The sequence below is a fragment of the Geotrypetes seraphini genome, chromosome 10 (genome assembly GCF_902459505.1).
Source record: "Geotrypetes seraphini chromosome 10, aGeoSer1.1, whole genome shotgun sequence".
Taxonomy (NCBI): Eukaryota; Metazoa; Chordata; class Amphibia; order Gymnophiona; family Dermophiidae; genus Geotrypetes; species Geotrypetes seraphini.
This window is the reverse complement of record NC_047093.1, coordinates 52,599,394-52,618,184: the sequence shown is the minus strand read 5'-3', so window position 1 is coordinate 52,618,184 and position 18,791 is coordinate 52,599,394. Positions and strand designations below refer to the sequence as shown.

General features: G+C 50.7%; 1 protein-coding gene across 9 annotated transcripts in view; it reads right to left on the bottom strand.

Annotated features, from left to right (window-relative positions):
• The window catches only part of FUBP3 (far upstream element binding protein 3), a 137,730-nt gene that overhangs the window by 104,881 nt on the left and 14,058 nt on the right, over positions 1-18,791 (bottom strand). For all 9 annotated transcript variants that reach the window (XM_033961007.1, XM_033961002.1, XM_033961006.1 and 6 more), the window contains exon 2: positions 12,107-12,215. In XM_033961007.1, the coding sequence (XP_033816898.1) occupies positions 12,107-12,215 (109 nt within the window). The remainder of the gene's footprint in view (positions 1-12,106; positions 12,216-18,791) is intronic.

The following is an 18,791-nucleotide window of genomic DNA, read 5'->3' as shown; positions in this document are numbered from 1 at the left end:
GGATACTCGTATGTGGAAATAAGGATCAACTTGGGATGCAAGTAGCAATTTGAATCTGTTGGCAAAACACTCCAGGATAAAACTTCCTATGCCACCGACACAAACAATTTTAACAATCTTACATTTCATTTTTATATGACTTCACAGAATCCAATTGCTGACAAAGGGTAGGCCTTAATTCTGTGGTGTGCCACTTTGTCTTAAAATCTGAAATTCAGTTCACATCTTCACCATGTTACAATGAAGCAGATGTACCATATTTTTCACTCCATAAGACATACTTTTTTTCCACCCAAAAGTGGGTGGAAATCTCAGTGCATCTTATGAAGCAGATACAAAATTTGTACCCCTCTCCTCCCATGCAGCCGCACCACCTTTCTGAACACTGCTTGCCCGCCGCCGGGCCACCTTTTTAAAACAAACACCCCACCCGCTGTCACCACTGCCGTCCCTTTTTCAAGCAGCCTGGTGGTCCTGTACCTTTTTAATCATACCCCTTCTGTACCTTTTTTTTTTAAACCTCGTACCTTTTAAAATTCTTACTTTCCTCCCTCGACTGCTCCGTACTATTTCAGGGCAGCAGGCACACGAGTCAGGAGCACAAAGGTCAGGACCAAGCTTTCTGCGCTCCCGCTTGGGCCTGTGCCGCTTTCTGAATGGCTGGCGGCAGTTCTCACGGGACTTGCGAGAACTGCCAGCAGCCATTCAGAAAACAGCCAGGAGGGAACGCGGAAAGCTCGCGCCTGACCTGCATGCCCCTGACTTGTGCGACTGCTGCCCGGAAATAGTACGGAGCTGTCGAGGGAGGGAAGGAAGAATTTTAAAAGATACAGGGGGCTGTCGCTTCGCAGGTTGCCTCGCAGGCGGAGCTTGCCTCGGTTGATAACGCCGTTGATATATTAATGGCGGTCGAGAGGGTCGAGACTGCTGAGGCTTAGGCTTCGGCCTAAGAATGGACCTGAAGGACTTCTCATGATCCGACAATTTCTTCGTGACTGTCTCGATGGATTCGTCGAAAAGATCCGCCCCAGCACACGGGACGTTCGCCAGGCGGTCCTGAAGATTCGGGTCCATGTCAATGGTCCGCAACCAGGCCAAACGGCGCATCGCCACCGAGCAGGCCGCTGCTCTGGCTGAGAGCTCGAAGGCATCATAGGCCGATTGCATCAACTGAAGACGAAGCTGGGACAGCGAAGCAACTACTTCCTCAAACTCAAACCGAGCCTGGGACTCGATGTAGGGCGTGAACTTGCGAAGCACAGGCAGAAAAAACTCCAAATAAGCAGCAAAGTGGAAATTATAGTTCAGGACCCGGGACGTCATCATAGAATTCTGATAGATTCGTCTCCCAAACTTGTCCATGGTTCTGCCCTCGCGGCCCGGTGAGACCGAAGCATACACCTGGTCCGGATGAGACCGCTTGAGAGAAGATTCGACCAAGAGGGACTGATGAGAAAGCTGAGGTCCTTTGAAGCCCTTATGATGCACCGTGCGGTACCGAGCGTCCAACTTTCCAGGGACCGCAGGAATGGAGTAAGGAGACTCAAAGCACCTCATAAAGGTTTGATCGAGGAGCTTGTATAAGGGCAGGCATAAGGACTCGGCCGGAGGACGAGGCAAGAGCATGGTATCGAGATACTCCTTCGAGTAGCGAGACCCAGCATCGAGAGTAATGTCCATGTCATCCGCCATTTGTCTGAGAAACGAGGAGAAAGACAGCTGGTTCGCCAGCACCGGTCTTCGAGAAGAGCTAGAAGAAGTCGACGCCTCGGGTTCCACTGAGGCCTGCGAACAACAGGGCGAATAAAACACCTCGGGGTCCTCGAACTCCGGACCCGGGGGAGGAGACCCAGCCGAGGCAGAATATCCCATCCGGGGCAGCTTCTTCTGAGGCGAGACTGTCGAGTGTCGAGAAGAATGTCTCGAAGAGTGTCTGGATCGATGCCCCTCTCGATGTCTGGATGGGGATCGAGCCCTTCTGTGCGAGTTCTGGTCCCCAGAAGCCTCCAAGGAGCAGATAGGACTCGACGCTGTCGATCAAAGAGGCGGAAGAGCCGACGCTTCCCCCGAAGCCGTCCAGGCTTGATAGGGGGTCCGGAAGAACTCGTCCTGCCTCCTGCTATGCCCAGGGCTGGGAGGCCTCGAAGGTGGATGCCACACCGTGTCATGGGGCGGAGTAATAGGTTCCAAAGGAACCTAAGGGAAGCTTTTCTCGAGAGAATTGGTTCCAAGGGAGGTATAGCTCCAAGAGGGGCCTTCGTCGATGGAATCGGCTTCAAAGGAGGCATGCCCTCGACCGAGGACCGCCTAGAGGAGCCGGACACCGCCCGCCGCTCCTCCTCACCAAGTAACGAGGTCGTACGGCGTGGAGGAGGGGGAGGGGGCGGCCCGCCCCTCAGGACTGGAACCGGGAGGTCACCCTGGATCGAGGCAATCAGCCTGGGACCCATGGTGGTCATGAGTTCCACAAACTGAGCCTCCAGGAGGGACTTCAACGAAGCCGATATGGAGGGATCCGCACCAAACGGGGGCCCTTCCACACGATCTCCGCGCTCTTTCGGTGCAGTGTGCTTCTGCTTGCCAGCCTTCGGCACTTTAAGCACCACCGGTGGAACTATGGGTGTCGGTACCTGATCCGAGGAGACAGAGGAAGGCACCGGCGCCGAGGACGAGGACGAAACCGGCGTGAACGATGCTGGTTTCAAAAGGCCAGTAGCAGCCGGGGAGGTAGAAGGCTTTGTCGACGAAGTCGAAGCACCAGTCGATGTCGAAGCGATAGGATCCAACGAAGCTTCTATCTTAAACATGGACTCCCACAGCAGGCAGCTGTGCTTAAACGCTCGCGCCGTCAAAGTGGAGCAAGGCCGGCACGATTTCGGAAAGTGATCCGGACCCAGACACTGGAGGCAGCGTCGATGAGGGTCCGTGAGCGAAATCGCGCGCTGGCACTTGCTACACTTTTTAAAACCGGTGATCAGCCGGGACATAGGCCAGAAAAGCTCCGCCGCAAGGTCGAAGGCGCGGGGCCCCTGCCTCGCGGCCGACCCGGTGTCGGAAGGAAAAATGTTTTTTTGGTTTTTTTTGAAGAAAGAAACAAACGCACGGGAGAGCCAAAAGACCCCAACCCGCGGGAATATAGAAGGCAAAAAAACAGATTCAATACGCGCAGAATTGAAGTTGAACTTCTCAGCTCCGTGGAAGAAAAAGAACTGAGGAGACACGCCCGGACCATCGGGCGGGAAGGCACTGGCGCATGCGCGGTGCGGGCATCTCGAAACTTCTGAGTTTCTTCAAGCAAGACATGCTTGTGAGACGTCCGTATCAGGGCTCTCACCCACTAGTGAGAATACCTGCCTGCTTGTCCTGGGATAATGTCCCGTTTTCAGGGACAGCGTCCCGAAGCTGTGCAAGGAGACAAGGGACTGGTGATCGCTTCCCCTCCCGCGCTAAAGCCTGCCTCCCTCCTTCCCTCCCTACAGCGTCGAAATGGTCACGGGGGGGGGGGGGCCGCCAGGTCCGGAATCACCCTTCCTATTCTCAGGGCTGGCATTAGGGGATGGCAAGGGGGCCCCGCGATCCAAGCAGCTCTCTTAGCTGCCATCAGCCCTGCCTTCGTCTGCGCCGGAAAAGCTAAACTGGATGGTAAAAGCAAAGAGAGACACCGCAGGACTTTTCCACTTGCCTGCATCGCTCGAAGTTCTGCCGCTCTCGATCCCGCCCCTCAAAAACAGGAAATCACTTCAGAGGGGGCAGGATTGAGAGCGGCAGAACTTCGAGCGATCCAGGCAAGTGGAATAGTCCCACGGCGTCTCTCTTTGCTTTTACCGTCCAGTTTAGCTTTTCCGGCGCAGCCGAAGGCAGCTAAGAGAGCTGCCTGGATCGCAGGGCCACCTTGACATCCCCTAATGGTAGCCCTGAGAATAGGGAGGGTGATTCCAGACCTGGCGGCCCCTCCCTGACCATTTTGGCACTGTAGGGAGGGAAGGAGGGAGGCAGGCTTTAGCGTGGGAGGGGTAGCGATCGCCGGTTACCGGCGCAGCCGAAGGCAGGGCTGATGGCAGCTAAGAATTGCCTCCAGTCTTGCAGCAGCACTGGAACACTCTGAGGGACTTCTATACCATTCAGGCCTATTAAGTTGGGGAAAAGTGGGGAGGTAATGAAATGGGATGTGGGAAGATGATGGGTTGGCTGGCTCAGGAAAGGGAAGAAAGCTGCTAAATCAGATAAGGAAGAAAAAAAGGAACACAGGAAGATGCTGGACATGGAGGTTGTAGGGTGAAGGGAAAAAAACAGAAATGATGTGAGTAGAAAGACAGATGGGAGATGCTGGACACGGGGTGGATGCAATAAGAAGAAAAAGGAGGTTCTGGATATTGGAGTAGTAGGTAGATAGGGGGCATGCTGACACAGAAGGAGGGAGAAGGAAAAGGAAGAGGAATAAGAGATGCCAAGCCCATGGGAGGAAAGGAAAGGAGATACCAGACCATGGAGGGGGAGGGAGAGACGCCAGGGCATGGGGGGGAAGGAGACAGATACCAGACCATGGGAAAGGAAGGAAGGAGGGAGGGATTGAAAGGAAGGAGAGGAGATGCCAGATAATGGAGGGGGAGGGGGGAGTTGGAAGGAGAGGAGAAATATGCCAGGGCATGGGGGAGATACAGGAAACAAATGCCAGACCAGAGGGAGATGAGGTGCCAGAGCATGGAGATGCCAGATGGGGGAGGGAAGGAGATAGAGATGCCAGACCATGGGGTGGAGTGGGAAGGAAGGAAAGGAGAAATTCCAGAGCATAGGGAGACAGAAAAATGGAGAGGGGGTGAAGCTGAAATGAATCATGTACAAAGGAGACAGTTTATGGAAGGAGCATAAAAAGAGGGAAGATATCATATGAAAGAGAGAGTGGGCAGGGACACTGGATAGAAAGGGCAGAGAATGGAAGGGGCGAGACAGAGGGTGAACAGTAGATGTAAGGGATAGAGAGAGGGGGGACAGACACTGAATGGAAGTGTGGGGGAGAGGAGGGACAGATGCTGAATAGAAGTGTGGGGGGGAGGAGGGACAGACGCTGAATAGAAGTGTCGGGGAGAGGAGGGACAGACGCTAAATGGAAGTGTCGGGGAGAGGAGGGACAGACGTTGAATGGAAATGTGGAGGAGAGGAGGGACAAACACTGAATGGAAGTGGGGGGAGAGGAGGGACAGACATTGAATGAAAGTATGGGGGAGAAGGGGCAGACTGAATGGAAGTGGATGGAGAGGGGGAGCAGACGCTGGAAGGAAGTGGAGAGGAGAAAGAAAAAAGGGCACATGCTGGATTGAGGGAAGAGGATAGAGTTAGATACTGGAAGGGTTGAGGGAAAGAGGTGGCATAGGTAGACAGTAAAAAAGGAAATTGATGAGAGGGTAGTAAGAACGTAATCTAGATAGATGCAGAAAATAAATTGAAAAGGAAAATGAAGGAAGAAAGGGATTGCAGAAGAGAGGTGTGGGAGAGGGAAGGAGAGGAGAGAGATGCCAGACCAATGGGGGTGAAAGGAGATGGAAGGGGGAGGCATACAGTTTCTGGAAGGCGCATAGAAGAGAGAAGATGCCATATAGAGGCAGAGAGATGGCAGACAGTGGATGGAAGGAAGAGAGTAACAAGAAGATGAGGAAAGCAGAAGCCAGAGAAGACAAAGTTAGAACAAAAATGTTCTATTTATTGCTTTAGGAGACATGTGTCACTGTTTCTGTGGTGTTGCATTGTATGCAGAGTCCAGCTTCTTGCTGGTTCAATTTAACCTTTGTCTATGTATTTCTATTTTATCCCCCCCTTTTACAAACTGTGGAGCATTTTTTAGTGGCAGCCATGGTGGTAGCAGCTCTGATGCTCAGAATTCCATGAGCGTCAGAGCTGTTATCACTGTGGCTAAAATCCACACTACAGTTTTTTAAAAGGGGGCGGGGTTAGTTTGTGATGACATATTCCATACTAGGCGAAGGTGTTTTCTGTGTTCTTTGTGTTCGAAAGACATGGTTTTCTGTTAGGATTGACGGTGTAGGATTGATCTGTACTAGTCTGGCTTGTTTAGTTTTACAATGGGTATATTGATGTTGTACTGCTCACTGCAGTAAGATGCTGCTTTCCTAGGTACTCATGTGTGACGTGAGGCTTGTTACTAAAAAATCATGTTTTTTGTACAGATGGGGGGGGTGCCAAAAAATGATGGGCCCCGGGTGTCACATATTCTAGGTATGCCACTGTAAATGAGGCCTCATCAGAGTCTTATACAACAGCATCAATATCTCCTTTTTCCTACTGGCCATTCCTCTCCCTATACATCCAAGCATCCTCCTAGTTTTTGCCATCGCCTTTTCTACCCGTTTGGCCACCTTAAGATAAACATATTTATTTTAAAAATTTATATACTGCCTATGATCTATAATTATAAACACAAAACTTAAAATTAGTAAACTTCCATGTACCGTATTTTCACGTAGATAACGCGCACCCGTGTAAAACGCGCACACGGGTATAGCGCGCGGAAAACACAAATTTATGTACAGAAATTTTTATATACCGCGCACACCCGTATACCGCGCATGCTGCCTGACTCTCCCGTCGCCGCCCGACTCTCCTTTCGCCCACCCCGACTCTCCTCTGGCCACTCCGACTCTCCTTTCGCCCGCCCCGACTCTCCTCTCCCCCTTGAAGTCCTGTCCCCACCCTGAAAACCTGATGCCCCCCCCCCCGACGTCCGATTCACCCCAACGCAGGACCGCTCGCACCCCCACCCCGAAGGACCGCTCGCACGCACTCCCACCAGCACCCCCACCCTGAAGGACCGCTCGCACCCCCACAGCCTCCCGACCCCCCCATCATGTAGAAGCTCCTACCGGTGTCCTGCTGCTTTCTCTTGGCGGTCCTGGCCCTTCCGTGAGCCCTGCGCTTGCGCTGCTTCCTCTTCCAGCGGTTCGCCCTTTCTCTAACGTCAAGCCCTCTTGCCCCGCCGACTCCCCGACACGATCGGGGCAAGAGGGAGCTCAAGCCCTCTTGCCCCAGTCAACCGCGGCACCCCCGACACGATCGGGGCAAGAGGGAGCTCAAGCCCTCTTGCCCCCCCGACACGATCGGCGCAAAAGGGAGCTCAAGCCCTCTTGCCCCGCCGACTCCCCAACTCCCCGACAATATCGGGCCAGGAGGGAGCCCAAACCCTCCTGGCCACGGCGACCCCCTACCCCCACCCCGCACTACATTACGGGCAGGAGGGATCCCAGGCCCTCCTGCCCTCGACGCAAACCCCCCTCCCCCCAACGACCGCCCCCCCCCAAGAACCTCCGACCGCCCCCCCAGCCGACCCGCGACCCCCCTGGCCGACCCCCACGACACCCCCACCCCCCTTCTCCGTACCTTTGTGTAGTTGGCCGGACAGACGGGAGCCAAACCCGCCTGTCCGGCAGGCAGCCAACGACGGAATGAGGCCGGATTGGCCCATCCGTCCCAAAGCTCCGCCTACTGGTGGGGCCTAAGGCGCCTGGGCCAATCAGAATAGGCCCGGGAGCCTTAGGTCCCTACTGGGAGTGAGGCCTGAGGCACATGGGCCCAACCCGACCATGTGCCCAAGGCCCCGCCCCCAGGAGGGACCTAAGGCTCCCGGGCCTATTCTGATTGGCCCAGGCGCCTTAGGCTCCACCAGTAGGCGGAGCTTTGGGACAGATGGGCCAATCCGGCCTCATTCCGTCGTTGGCTGCCTGCCGGACAGGCGGGTTTGGCTCCCGTCTGTCCGGCCAACTACACAAATGTACGGGGAAGGGGGGGGGGGGTGTCGTGGGGGTTGGCCAGGGGGGTCGCGGGTCGGCTGGGGGGGCGGTCGGAGGTTCTTGGGGGGGGTTCGTTGGGGGGAGGGGGTTTGCGTCGAGGGCAGGAGGGCCTGGGATCCCTCCTGCCCGTAATGTAATGTGGGGTGGGGGTAGGGGGTCGCCATGGCCAGGAGGGTTTGGGCTCCCTCCTGGCCCGATATTGTTGGGGAGTTCGGGAGTCGGCAGGGCAAGAGGGCTTGGGCTCCCTTTTGCCCCGATCGTGTCAGGGGGGGAGGCAAGAGGGCTTGAGCTCCCTCTTGCCCCGATCGTGTCGGGGGTGCCGCGGTTGGCTGGGGCAAGAGGGCTTGAGCTCCCTCTTGCCCCGATCGTGTCGGGGGTGCCGCGGTTGGCTGGGGCAAGAGGGCGGGAGTGCGTGCGAGCGGTCCTTCAGGGTGGGGGTGCGGGTGGGAGTGCGTGAGAGCGGTCCTTCAGGGTGGGGATGCGGATGCGGATGGGAGCGCGTGCGAGCGGTCCTTCGGGGTGGGGGTGCGGGTGCGTGCGAGCGGTCCTTCGAGGTGGGGGTGCGAGCGGTCCTGCGGCGGGGGGGGGGGGGTGAATCGGACGTCAGGAAGGGGAAAACTATGTAAAAAAATTTTTGTACAACGCGCTCACGCATATACCGCGCAAGGTTATGCACGGTTTGTAAAAACACGTATAACGCGCACGTTATATGCGTGAAAATACGGTACTCCTATCTAAAATTACAAACTTCACTCACTCTCAGCAAACAACCAATTCACAGTCTAGAAAATCCTACTAACAGCCTATTTATAACATAGATGATCAAAAACTGTCTGTTTGTGGACTCCAAAGACCAAAACCAATACAGAAGCTACTTCTTCCATACGGAACAAACAACCATGAGCTGGATTGGTTCTACAAATAAGCATCCACAAACAGCTTGGCTTTTAACAGTTTCTTAAAACTAAAGCAGTCAGTACATAATCTTAGGTGTCCTGACAACTTATTCCAGACAGTCACTCCAGCAATTGAGAATGTTTTTGATTTCGTGGCCATGAATCTCACACCTTCTTCTATTTTTGCTATTATAACCAAGTCTCACTCCTCTTTTATGTCTCAAAAAGGTGGTTGTCTATTATGAGCATACTTTATAAAACACTTCTGTAAATCAAACTCTGTCTGGGAATGCCTACATATAGACACATAAAAGAGACTCCAGTTTTACATATACCCCATATAATTTTAAAAGAGCCCTTTTCTACAAATACATACAACATGCATTACACATTGGCAAAGCTTTATAAAATTACTCTACTGAGGGTATTTTTCAAAAACCATTTCCACAGGTATAACAGAATTGTAGCTACACAAATGGGCTTTTCTTCTATTACCGATGAAAAACAAATTGCCTGAACGCCAGAACCCAGCTAGAAAACCCTGACGAAGCCAACAGTGGGAGGTGAAACGGGTCCTGTCGGACATTGTCTAGAAGTAAAGATTGAGACATTGGGCAGTTCCAGGACAGTTCCAGTAATACAGATCTTGCAATTCTGGCAGCACAGACAGCAGCATTTAAGTTACTAAGCATGAGATAAGTGGCTTTTTACTTGCTTTTCTCTGCATGGGATATGTGTTTAAAGTCATAGGTCAAGTTATTGAACAAGTTCCGAGGCAGTTTTTGATAATATCAAGTTAGTGTACTGCTGAAACATCAGTAGGGGCGCGTGTAAGTAATCATTTAATTAATTCATTGGTGTTGAAAAATTTTTAAAAAAGAAAAAAAAGATTAAATTATCTAACAAGTAGAAAGATAAGAAAGAAATAAGGCTGATAATGCAGTCATGGGAGAACAATATATGTTCCTGGTGTGGTGTTCTGAGATCTTTTCCTTCACCTAGGCATTTGAATAATTTGGTTGACCTGGAGAGGATCTCTATTATGTGCACAAGCATACTTTATAAAACACTTCTGTAAATCACAACTCTGTCTGGGAATACCTACATATACACTCATAAGAGACTCCAGTTTTACATACTGTATACTCCATATAATTTTAAAAGAGCCCTTTTCTACAAATACAACATGTATTACACATGGACAAAGCTTTATAAAATTACTCTACTGAGGGTAAATTTCAAAAACCATTTCCACAGGTATAACAGAATTTTAGCTACACAAATGGGTTTTTCTTCTATTACCCACACTTTTTGGAAGGGTTCCCTGAGGCAGGATTAGGATGGAGATGATGCTCATAGTTCTGGATTTTTCAACACTACATGCACTGTTCTGGCTGGAAAACAGTGACAGTAGCTGCAAATCTCCAAGGATACTTTGGATTAAAGTACAACCATCTGCAAAGTGTAAATTAATGTGGGTATCTGATTACCACCCTTAACATATAAAATGCACAGATAAAAAAATGTAGAAAAAAATATAGTTTTACATTAAACCATATAAAACACCACTTTTGAAAGATCTCAATGATGTGCTGACTGGGCTTGAAGCAAAAGATTGTAAAGGAATTTACCTCTCTAAAAGCTTCAATCAGCAGAAGATCTAGGGCCTAAAAATTCCTGAAATAAAAACTGGGCAACCCGGCTCCTTAAGACACTGCTTTGGCTCCTGTTGATTGCAAAATGATTCCTTAGCTTCTATGCTGACTATAGCTTACTGAACAGTTTACAGCTTCCCTGAACAGGTTTTGTACTGAAAAACAGGACTCTTCTGAATGGCAAAACACTACTGAACTCACTCTGAGTTACATTGGCAATTGTATGAAGCTCCTATTCAGTTAACCCTAACTTCTGTAATCTTAGTGTTATCAGGTTTCTTTAATAACATGAAGTAAAGAATGAACACTTACAACTGATGACTTCAAGGCAGTTTAACTTTGTCACAGAATCTCCTTACTCTACCAGCCCCTCCCTATTCAAAAAAGGGGGCTGGGAGTGTGTCCACACCTTGTGGAAATAACACTGTTTTCCAGTCTTAGATATAAAACTAAGCTGTGTTAGATTATTAGAAATAAAGGTTAAAACCTGGTAGGAGAATGCTAGTCTCAGGTTCTTATAAAGTCATATGATCCATAAATGTGGCAACTGTTCTCTCAGACTGAAGAAGAAAAGCAGTCTTAAGTTCTGTGGATGCAGCCTAGCTCTCTGGGAGAAGCAAAGCCCTCTAGGATTTTAAGTCCACTGAAAACACCTTACCCATATATCTTAACATAAACACTTAAACTTGTTCTTATATAAGAAACTGAGCAAATGTCCACATAAAGTGGGGGCAGAACATCTTCTTAGATTAATCCAGTGTAACCCTCCCCACCCCACCACAAAGATCTCTTTTCCTAGTCTTATTCTATACAGACAGCTGTGAAAAAGAAAAGGACTAAAAAATTATTTTTACTATCTGAATGCTGAGGAGCTGTAACATGCAGTACATGCACTGGAGTCTTTCAACTCTCAACATAAGCAAGTGCTGGCCAGCAAGCTGTTCTTATGCCAGTAAGTAAAAAAATCATCAATTTCAGATATCTTGGGTCAGTTGTACTGATGTCATACTGATCCGCAAAACTTCAAAATGGCAGGAGCATATTGTGGGCAGCAGGAGCTGCTTCCTGAGGCAATTCCCAGATAAAGCAGAATTTCACCTGGGGACACTCCATCTCCTCTCATGTAGAAAAACATGAGGCAGCCCAAATTTCACAGGGACACCTTACCTACATGTCAGAACAGGCACAGGCCAAAAATAGTGCCAACCTTTATTCTAGAGAATTTGAACAGGTGTCACTGCTGTGTGGTGGCAGAACTCTCATTGCATGTATATATTTACTTATGTTTATGTTTATTAAAATCTTGATATCCTGCAATGTACAACAGGTTAATGCAGCTTACAAAAGCATGCCATGAATCTCAGTAAAAGTCCTAATCACTCATACACAAAAAAACATTCTTAAAAACAACCAAATCATATATATTTGTATGCCATTGATCACTTGTAACAAATTTAAGACATAATGAAACCACCCCTATCCCTTCCTCCAGAGGCTTGTGAATGCTATCTCCTCAACATCCCTCCCTGAACCAAGGACAAGTAGCTGGCCTCAAGACAGCACACCACTGCTAAGAAGCTTAGGGTTCTTTCTCCAACAATAACCTTTCTAACAGAGGACATGGAATGCTTGCACAACAATACTCTGAGTAGATGTTACAGGATGATTTTATTTATGGCTTCAGGAGAAAGAATTCAAACACAACCAGAAAAAATGGAGCGCAAGATGACAACACAAGGTGGCTGAGGCAGCATACCTCCATCATCCAAGGTTCTTTTCTGTACTCCATAGCCATAGACTGAGGGGTCCACCAGTGGGGCCGAATTATTCAGATGAGGAATTCCATCACCAATTTTAGCAGCTATCTGTAAAGAATCAAAAATCAAAGTTAGAGAAAATGAGACATGCAGCTTCATACAAAGTGCAGCCTGTAAAATGAAGAGCAGGAGTCACAAGAAGGATCTTCAAAATTCTATCATACTTATTAGACTCTGATCCAAACTGGCTTTCTCTGGGAAAAATATTATCGTGGAAGTCTTTAAGGATCTGCAGGGTTAAGAAAGGGAACCTGACAGAACAGGATTATTCTTTTATTTATGGGATATAAAAGGAAATGTAAAACATTCAAAGCACTCTTAGCTTCTCTCTGTTGTGTATTTAATTAACACAATGTCCTTTAAAAAACAGGTACAAACTTTAAATGAGAGTCTACATATAATCCAAACCCTATAAAGACATTCCTCTGTGGAGACTTTGAAACAATGCCTGCAGTCTGGCGCCTCATAAGGGCCGTTGAGGGCAAAGAGCTGCATGCACTTTCTTGCAAAGACTTCTGCTTTTAAGCCATTACAGTATGTCTTGCTTACTGCACATATAGTAACACTTTGCCAGTACTTGGCCAGGGAGATAAGTGAGGCTAGCTAATCTCTTTTGGGTGACCCTGAGGAATGATACACCCAGCTCATCACCACTTATTCTACTCGTACTCAAACAGAAATCTCATGCATCATCCCAGCTAAGATATTTATGCATTTCCAAATTAAACTTTTCCTGTAAATGCAACTGCAATTTTTAATGTGCCAAGATAGCACAGTTACTTACCGTAACAGGTGTTATCCAGGGACAGCAGGCAGATATTCTTTACGCATGGGTGACGTCACCGACGGAGCCCACGGTACGGACCTTTTTACTAGAAAGTTCTAGTTGGCCGCACCGCGCTTGCGCGAGTGCCTTCCCGCCCGACGGAGGAGAGCGTGGTCCCCAGTTAGTATAAGCCAGCTAAGAAGCCAACCCGGGGAGGAGGGTGGGACGTAAGAATATCTGCCTGCTGTCCCTGGATAACACCTGTTACGGTAAGTAACTGTGCTTTATCCCAGGACAAGCAGGCAGCATATTCTTTACGCATGGGTGACCTCCAAGCTAACAAAGAGGGAGGAGGGATGGTTGGCCATTAGGAAAATAAATTCTGAAGTACAGATTGGCCGAAGTGCCCATCCCGTCTGGAGAAAGCATCCAGACAGTAGTGAGTAGTGAATGTGTGAACTGAGGACCAGGTGGCCGCCTTGCAGATTTCCTCAATGGGTGTGGAACGGAGGAAAGCAACAGAAGCGGCCATAGCTCTTACCCTGTGGGCCGTGACAGCGCCGTCTAGTGACAGACCGGCCCGAGCGTAACAGAACGCGATGCAAGCTGCAAGCCAGTTGGATAGCGTCCGTTTAGAGACCGGTCGACCCAAACGATTTGGGTCGAAGGTCAGGAAGAGCTGAGGGGACAAGCGGTGAGCCCTTGTACGATCAAGATAGTAAGCCAGGGCACGCTTGCAGTCAAGACTGTGCAATGCCTGTTCTCCGGGATGTGAATGAGGTTTCGGAAAGAAAACAGGCAACACAATGGACTGGTTGAGGTGAAAAGCTGAGACCACCTTTGGAAGGAACTTTGGATGGGTGCGCAGAACCACCTTGTCATGGTGAAAAATAGTGAACGGTGGATCGGCAACCAGTGCATGAAGCTCACTAACCCTCCTGGCAGAGGTGATGGCAATGAGGAAAAGAACCTTCCATGTCAGAAATTTGAGCGAAGTTGTGGCAAGCGGCTCAAAGGGAGGTTTCATGAGGGCAGATAAAACCACATTCAGGTCCCAGACGACCGGAGGAGGCTTCAGAGGTGGTTTGATGTTGAAGAGGCCCCTCATGAATCGGGAAACCAGAGGGTGAGCCGTGAGAGGTTTTCCTAAGACAGGTTCATGAAAAGCCGTGATGGCACTGAGATGGACTCTGATAGAGGTAGACTTGAGGCCTGCGTTGGACAGGGAGAGCAAGTAGTCCAGAACAGTTTCCACCGCTAAAGAGGTGGGATTGTGATGATGGCGGAGGCACCAAGAGGAGAACCTGGTCCACTTCTGATGGTAACATTGGAGGGTGGTCGGTTTCCTGGAGGCGTCCAAAATGAGACGGACAGGCTGAGACAGATTTCCTGAAGAGGTCAGCCCGAGAGAAACCAAGCTGTCAGGTGGAGCGAAGACAGATTGGGATGTAGTAGAGACTGATGTTGCTGTGTAAGTAGAGTAGGAAACACAGGCAGAGGAATGGGATCCCTGGAGCTGAGCTGAAGCAGGAGGGAGAACCAGTGTTGACGAGGCCACCGGGGAGCTATGAGGATCATGGTGGCTCCGTCCCTGCGGAGTTTGGATAAAGTCCGCAACATCAGAGGCAGAGGAGGAAAGGCATAGAGGAACCGATCCGTCCAGTCGAGAAGGAATGCATCCGGGGCCAGACGATGAGGAGAGAAGAGTCTGGAGCAGAACTGGGGCAGCTGATGGTTGTGAGGAGCTGCGAATAGGTCCACCTGCGGAGTGCCCCAGCGAGCAAAGATGGAGTGGAGCGTGGGAGGGTCCAAAGTCCACTCGTGAGGTTGAAGGATGCGGCTGAGATTGTCGGCCAGGGAGTTCTGTTCTCCCTGGATGTAGACAGCCTTGAGGAAGAGACTGCGGGCCGTGGCCCAGGTCCAAATGCGAAGAGCCTCCTGACAAAGGAGGCGAGATCCGGTGCCGCCCTGTTTGTTGATGTAGTACATGGCAACTTGGTTGTCCGTGCACAGGAGCAGAACCTGAGGGCAAAGAAGGTGCTGGAAGGCCTTGAGAGCATAGAACATGGCTCGTAGTTCCAAGAAATTGATGTGATGAAGACGCTCCTGCGGGGTCCAAAGACCTTGGGTGCGTAGGTCTCCCAGGTGAGCTCCCCATGCATAAGGGGAGGCATCCGTGGTGATGGTCATGGAATGCGGGGGCAGATGAAAAAGAAGGCCCCTGGAAAGATTTGAGGAGTTCAACCACCATTGTAGAGATTGCTGAAGAGACGATGTCACAGAGATGGGATGAGAAAGAAGATTCGAGGTCTGCGACCATTGGTTGGCCAGAGTCCATTGAGGTGTCCTGAGGTGGAGTCGTGCCAGGGGAAGCACATGCACCGTCGAGGCCATGTGGCCCAGGAGGACCATCATCTGTCTGGCAGAAATGGAGTGATGAAGGAGCACCTGACGACACAGGCGGAGCAGGTTCCGCTGACGGTCGGAGGGGAGAAACGCCCTCATTAGTGTGGTGTCGAGAACTGCTCCAATGAACTGAAGGCGCTGCGTGGGAAGCAGATGCGACTTGGGGTAGTTGATCTCGAACCCCAGGAGGTGGAGGAGAGAGATGGTCTGATGAGTGGCTTGTAGCACAAGCGGAGACGTAGGTGCTTTCACCAACCAATCGTCCAAGTAGGGAAACACCTGGAGGTTGTGAGACCTGAGGAAGGCCGCCGCCACAATGAGGCATTTGGTGAACACCCTGGGTGATGAAGCGAGGCCAAAAGGTAGCACTTTGTACTGATAATGGCGATGGTGCACCTGGAATCTTAGGTAGCGACGTGAAGCTGGATTGATTGGTATGTGAGTGTAGGCCTCTTTGAGGTCCAGGGAACATAGCCAGTCGTTCTGAGAGAGATGAGGGTAAAGCGTGGCAAGGGAGAGCATTCTGAACTTCTCCTTGACAAGACATTTGTTGAGGTCCCTGAGATCGAGAATGGGACGTAGGTCTCCTGTCTTTTTTGGAACCAGAAAGTAACGGGAGTAGAATCCCCGGCCCCTTTGTTCCAGAGGTACTTCTTCGATGGCATTGAGGAGAAGGAGGGATTGGACCTCCCTTAGGAGGAGGGGGGTTTGAGTTGAAAGAGAAGCAGACTCTACGGGAGGATTGTCTGGTGGAAGAGTCTGGAAGTTGAGAGAGTAGCCGTGGCGGATGATGTTGAGGACCCATTGGTCCGATGTGATGACCTCCCAACGGCTGAGAAAAATGTGGAGCCTGCCCCCGATTGGTTGAGGGAGAGGCAATGAGGGTGGAAGACTGGCTAAGCCCTGGAGAGAGGAGTCAAAAGGGCTGAGAAGGTTTGGCAGGAGGAAGAGGCTTGGCAGGTTGATTAGACTGTGCACGAGCCTGGTTGTGGTGTTGTTGGCGAGCCCGCCTAGGTTGCTGTGAAGGCGGGTTAAGCGGCCTAGCGGAGAACCTGCGCTGGTAAGAAGACTGTGGTTTGTAAGGCCGAGCAGGAGGGGCCTTCTTCTTTGGTTTAATGAGAGTATCCCATCTGGTCTCATGGGCGGAGAGTTTTTGTGTGGTGGTATCCAGAGACTCTCCGAACAATTCGTCTCCCATACATGGGGCGTTGGCTAGTCGGTCCTGATGGTTGACATCCAGATCAGAGACCCTGAGCCAGGCCAGGCGGCGCATGGCCACAGCGATGGCAGATGCACGAGAGGTGAGCTCAAAGGAGTCATAGATGGAGCGTACCATAAATTTTCTAAGTTGAAGCAGGCTGGAGATGTGCTGCTGGAATAGTGGGACCTTGTGCTCCGGCATGTACTTTTGCATGGCGGAGAGTTGCATTACCAGATGTTTCAGGTAGAATGAAAAGTGGAAAGAGTAATTGTTTGCCCTGTTGGCAAGCATGGCATTCTGGTAGAGCCGCTTGCCAAACTTGTCCATAGTTTTGCCCTCCCTGCCAGGAGGGGTAGAGGCATAGACACTGGAGCCTTGAGTCTTTTTTAAAGTGGACTCAACCAGGAGAGATTCATGGGGCAGCTGGGGTTTATCAAATCCCGGGATTGGAATAACCCTGTAAAGGCTATCCAGTTTACGGGGTGCCCCAGGGACAGTTAATGGATTTTCCCAATTTTTATAAAAAGTTTCCCGTAGGATGTCATGCACGGGTAACTTCAGGAACTCCTTAGGGGGTTGATCGAAATCTAATGCCTCCAGGAAAGCTTGTGATTTTTTGGAATCAGATTCCAGAGGCAAAGATAAGGCTCCCGATAACTCCCTGAGGAACTTTGAAAAAGAAGATTGCTCAGGTTTAGATGTGGTATCGGGGGCCGAGGGCTCTTCGTCCGACGACGAGGCATCCTCCTCGGTACCGAGGGGAGATTCCTCCCAGAGGTCCGGGTCTCTGACATCGGTGTGTGCGTGCCGAGAGACTGGAGTGGAAGGCTCGGTATGATGAGCTTTAGACCGAGACTTGCCTGAGCGTACCGAGACGGTACCAGGGGATGAAGACCTGTGTCTGTCTCGGTCCCGGGAAGAACGGTGCCGGTCAGGTTCGCGGGAAGACCGGTGTTCCGCTCGGTCCCGAGGAGGATCGGATGTCGTCAGAGCGACGGCCTCGGCATGGGCATGGATATGCGGTGCCGAGAGAATGGGCATGGAGGGGTCCATAGGTATCGATGGCGTGGATACCGGTTGGACGGTGTGGGGCTCGGGCCGGTCTGGTACCGAAAGCAGCGGTGCCAGGATAGAGGGCAAGAGCTGTTTAAGTTGCGTTTGGAGTTGTTCCTGCAACTTATCCTGGAGGATGGCCGCAATGCGGTCATCCAGGGGTGGCACCGGAACCACTTTTTTCTGCTTTGGTTCCATGGGTGCCGCTCTACGCTCCGGCGATGAGGAGGCCGATGACGAGGCACTCACCGATATCGGAGCGGAGCGCTTTTTAGTTCGGCGTGGAGCCGAAAGAGCCGGTGTCGCCACCGAGGTGGGAGGGCGCTCAAGGGTGGAAGGCTTCTTAGCCGGCTTACCTGGCGCCGGTGGCGCCGATGTAATGTCAGGCGGTGTCGAGGTGGTCGGTGCCGACTTCGATGGTGCCGCAGTTGAAGAAGTCGAGTCCATAGTCGGGCCGGTGCCGAACAGCAGACTTTGCTGGATTTGGCGATTCTTCAAAGTGCGTTTTTTAAGAGTGGCACAGCGGGTGCACGAGTCCGCCCGATGCTCCGGTCCCAAACACTGTAAACACCAATTGTGTGGGTCAGTGAGGGAGATCGGGCGTGCACACCGCTGGCACTTCTTAAAACCGGGCTGCGGGGGCATGAATGGAAACACGGCCTCCGCAAAATCAAACCCCGAGGCCTGGATCGTGACAACAGGCCCCGCCGGGGCAAAGACAAAAAACGAAACAAAAAGAAAATATTTTTTTTTTTTTTTTTTTTGGAAATGAAATAAAAAAGAACCCGAAGGTAAATAAACGAAAAAAGAACGCGAGCGGGAAGGCAAAAAGAGGATTTCAATCGGAGTTGAAAAACGCACGTCTTCTTCGCTCCGCGGAAACGAAGAAACTGGGGACCACGCTCTCCTCCGTCGGGCGGGAAGGCACTCGCGCACGCGCGGTGCGGCCAACTAGAACTTTCTAGTAAAAAGGTCCGTACCGTGGGCTCCGTCGGTGACGTCACCCATGCGTAAAGAATATGCTGCCTGCTTGTCCTGGGATAAAAGATATTTTAAATGAGATGCACTTATAATTTGGATTTACTGACTAGCAATTATTCTTCAGAAACTTGTATGCAATTGGTGAAATCCACCTTCAGTTAAATTTGGTAAAGTAGACTTTAAATGCTTATATTAAACATGCTAAACTGGTTAGTTA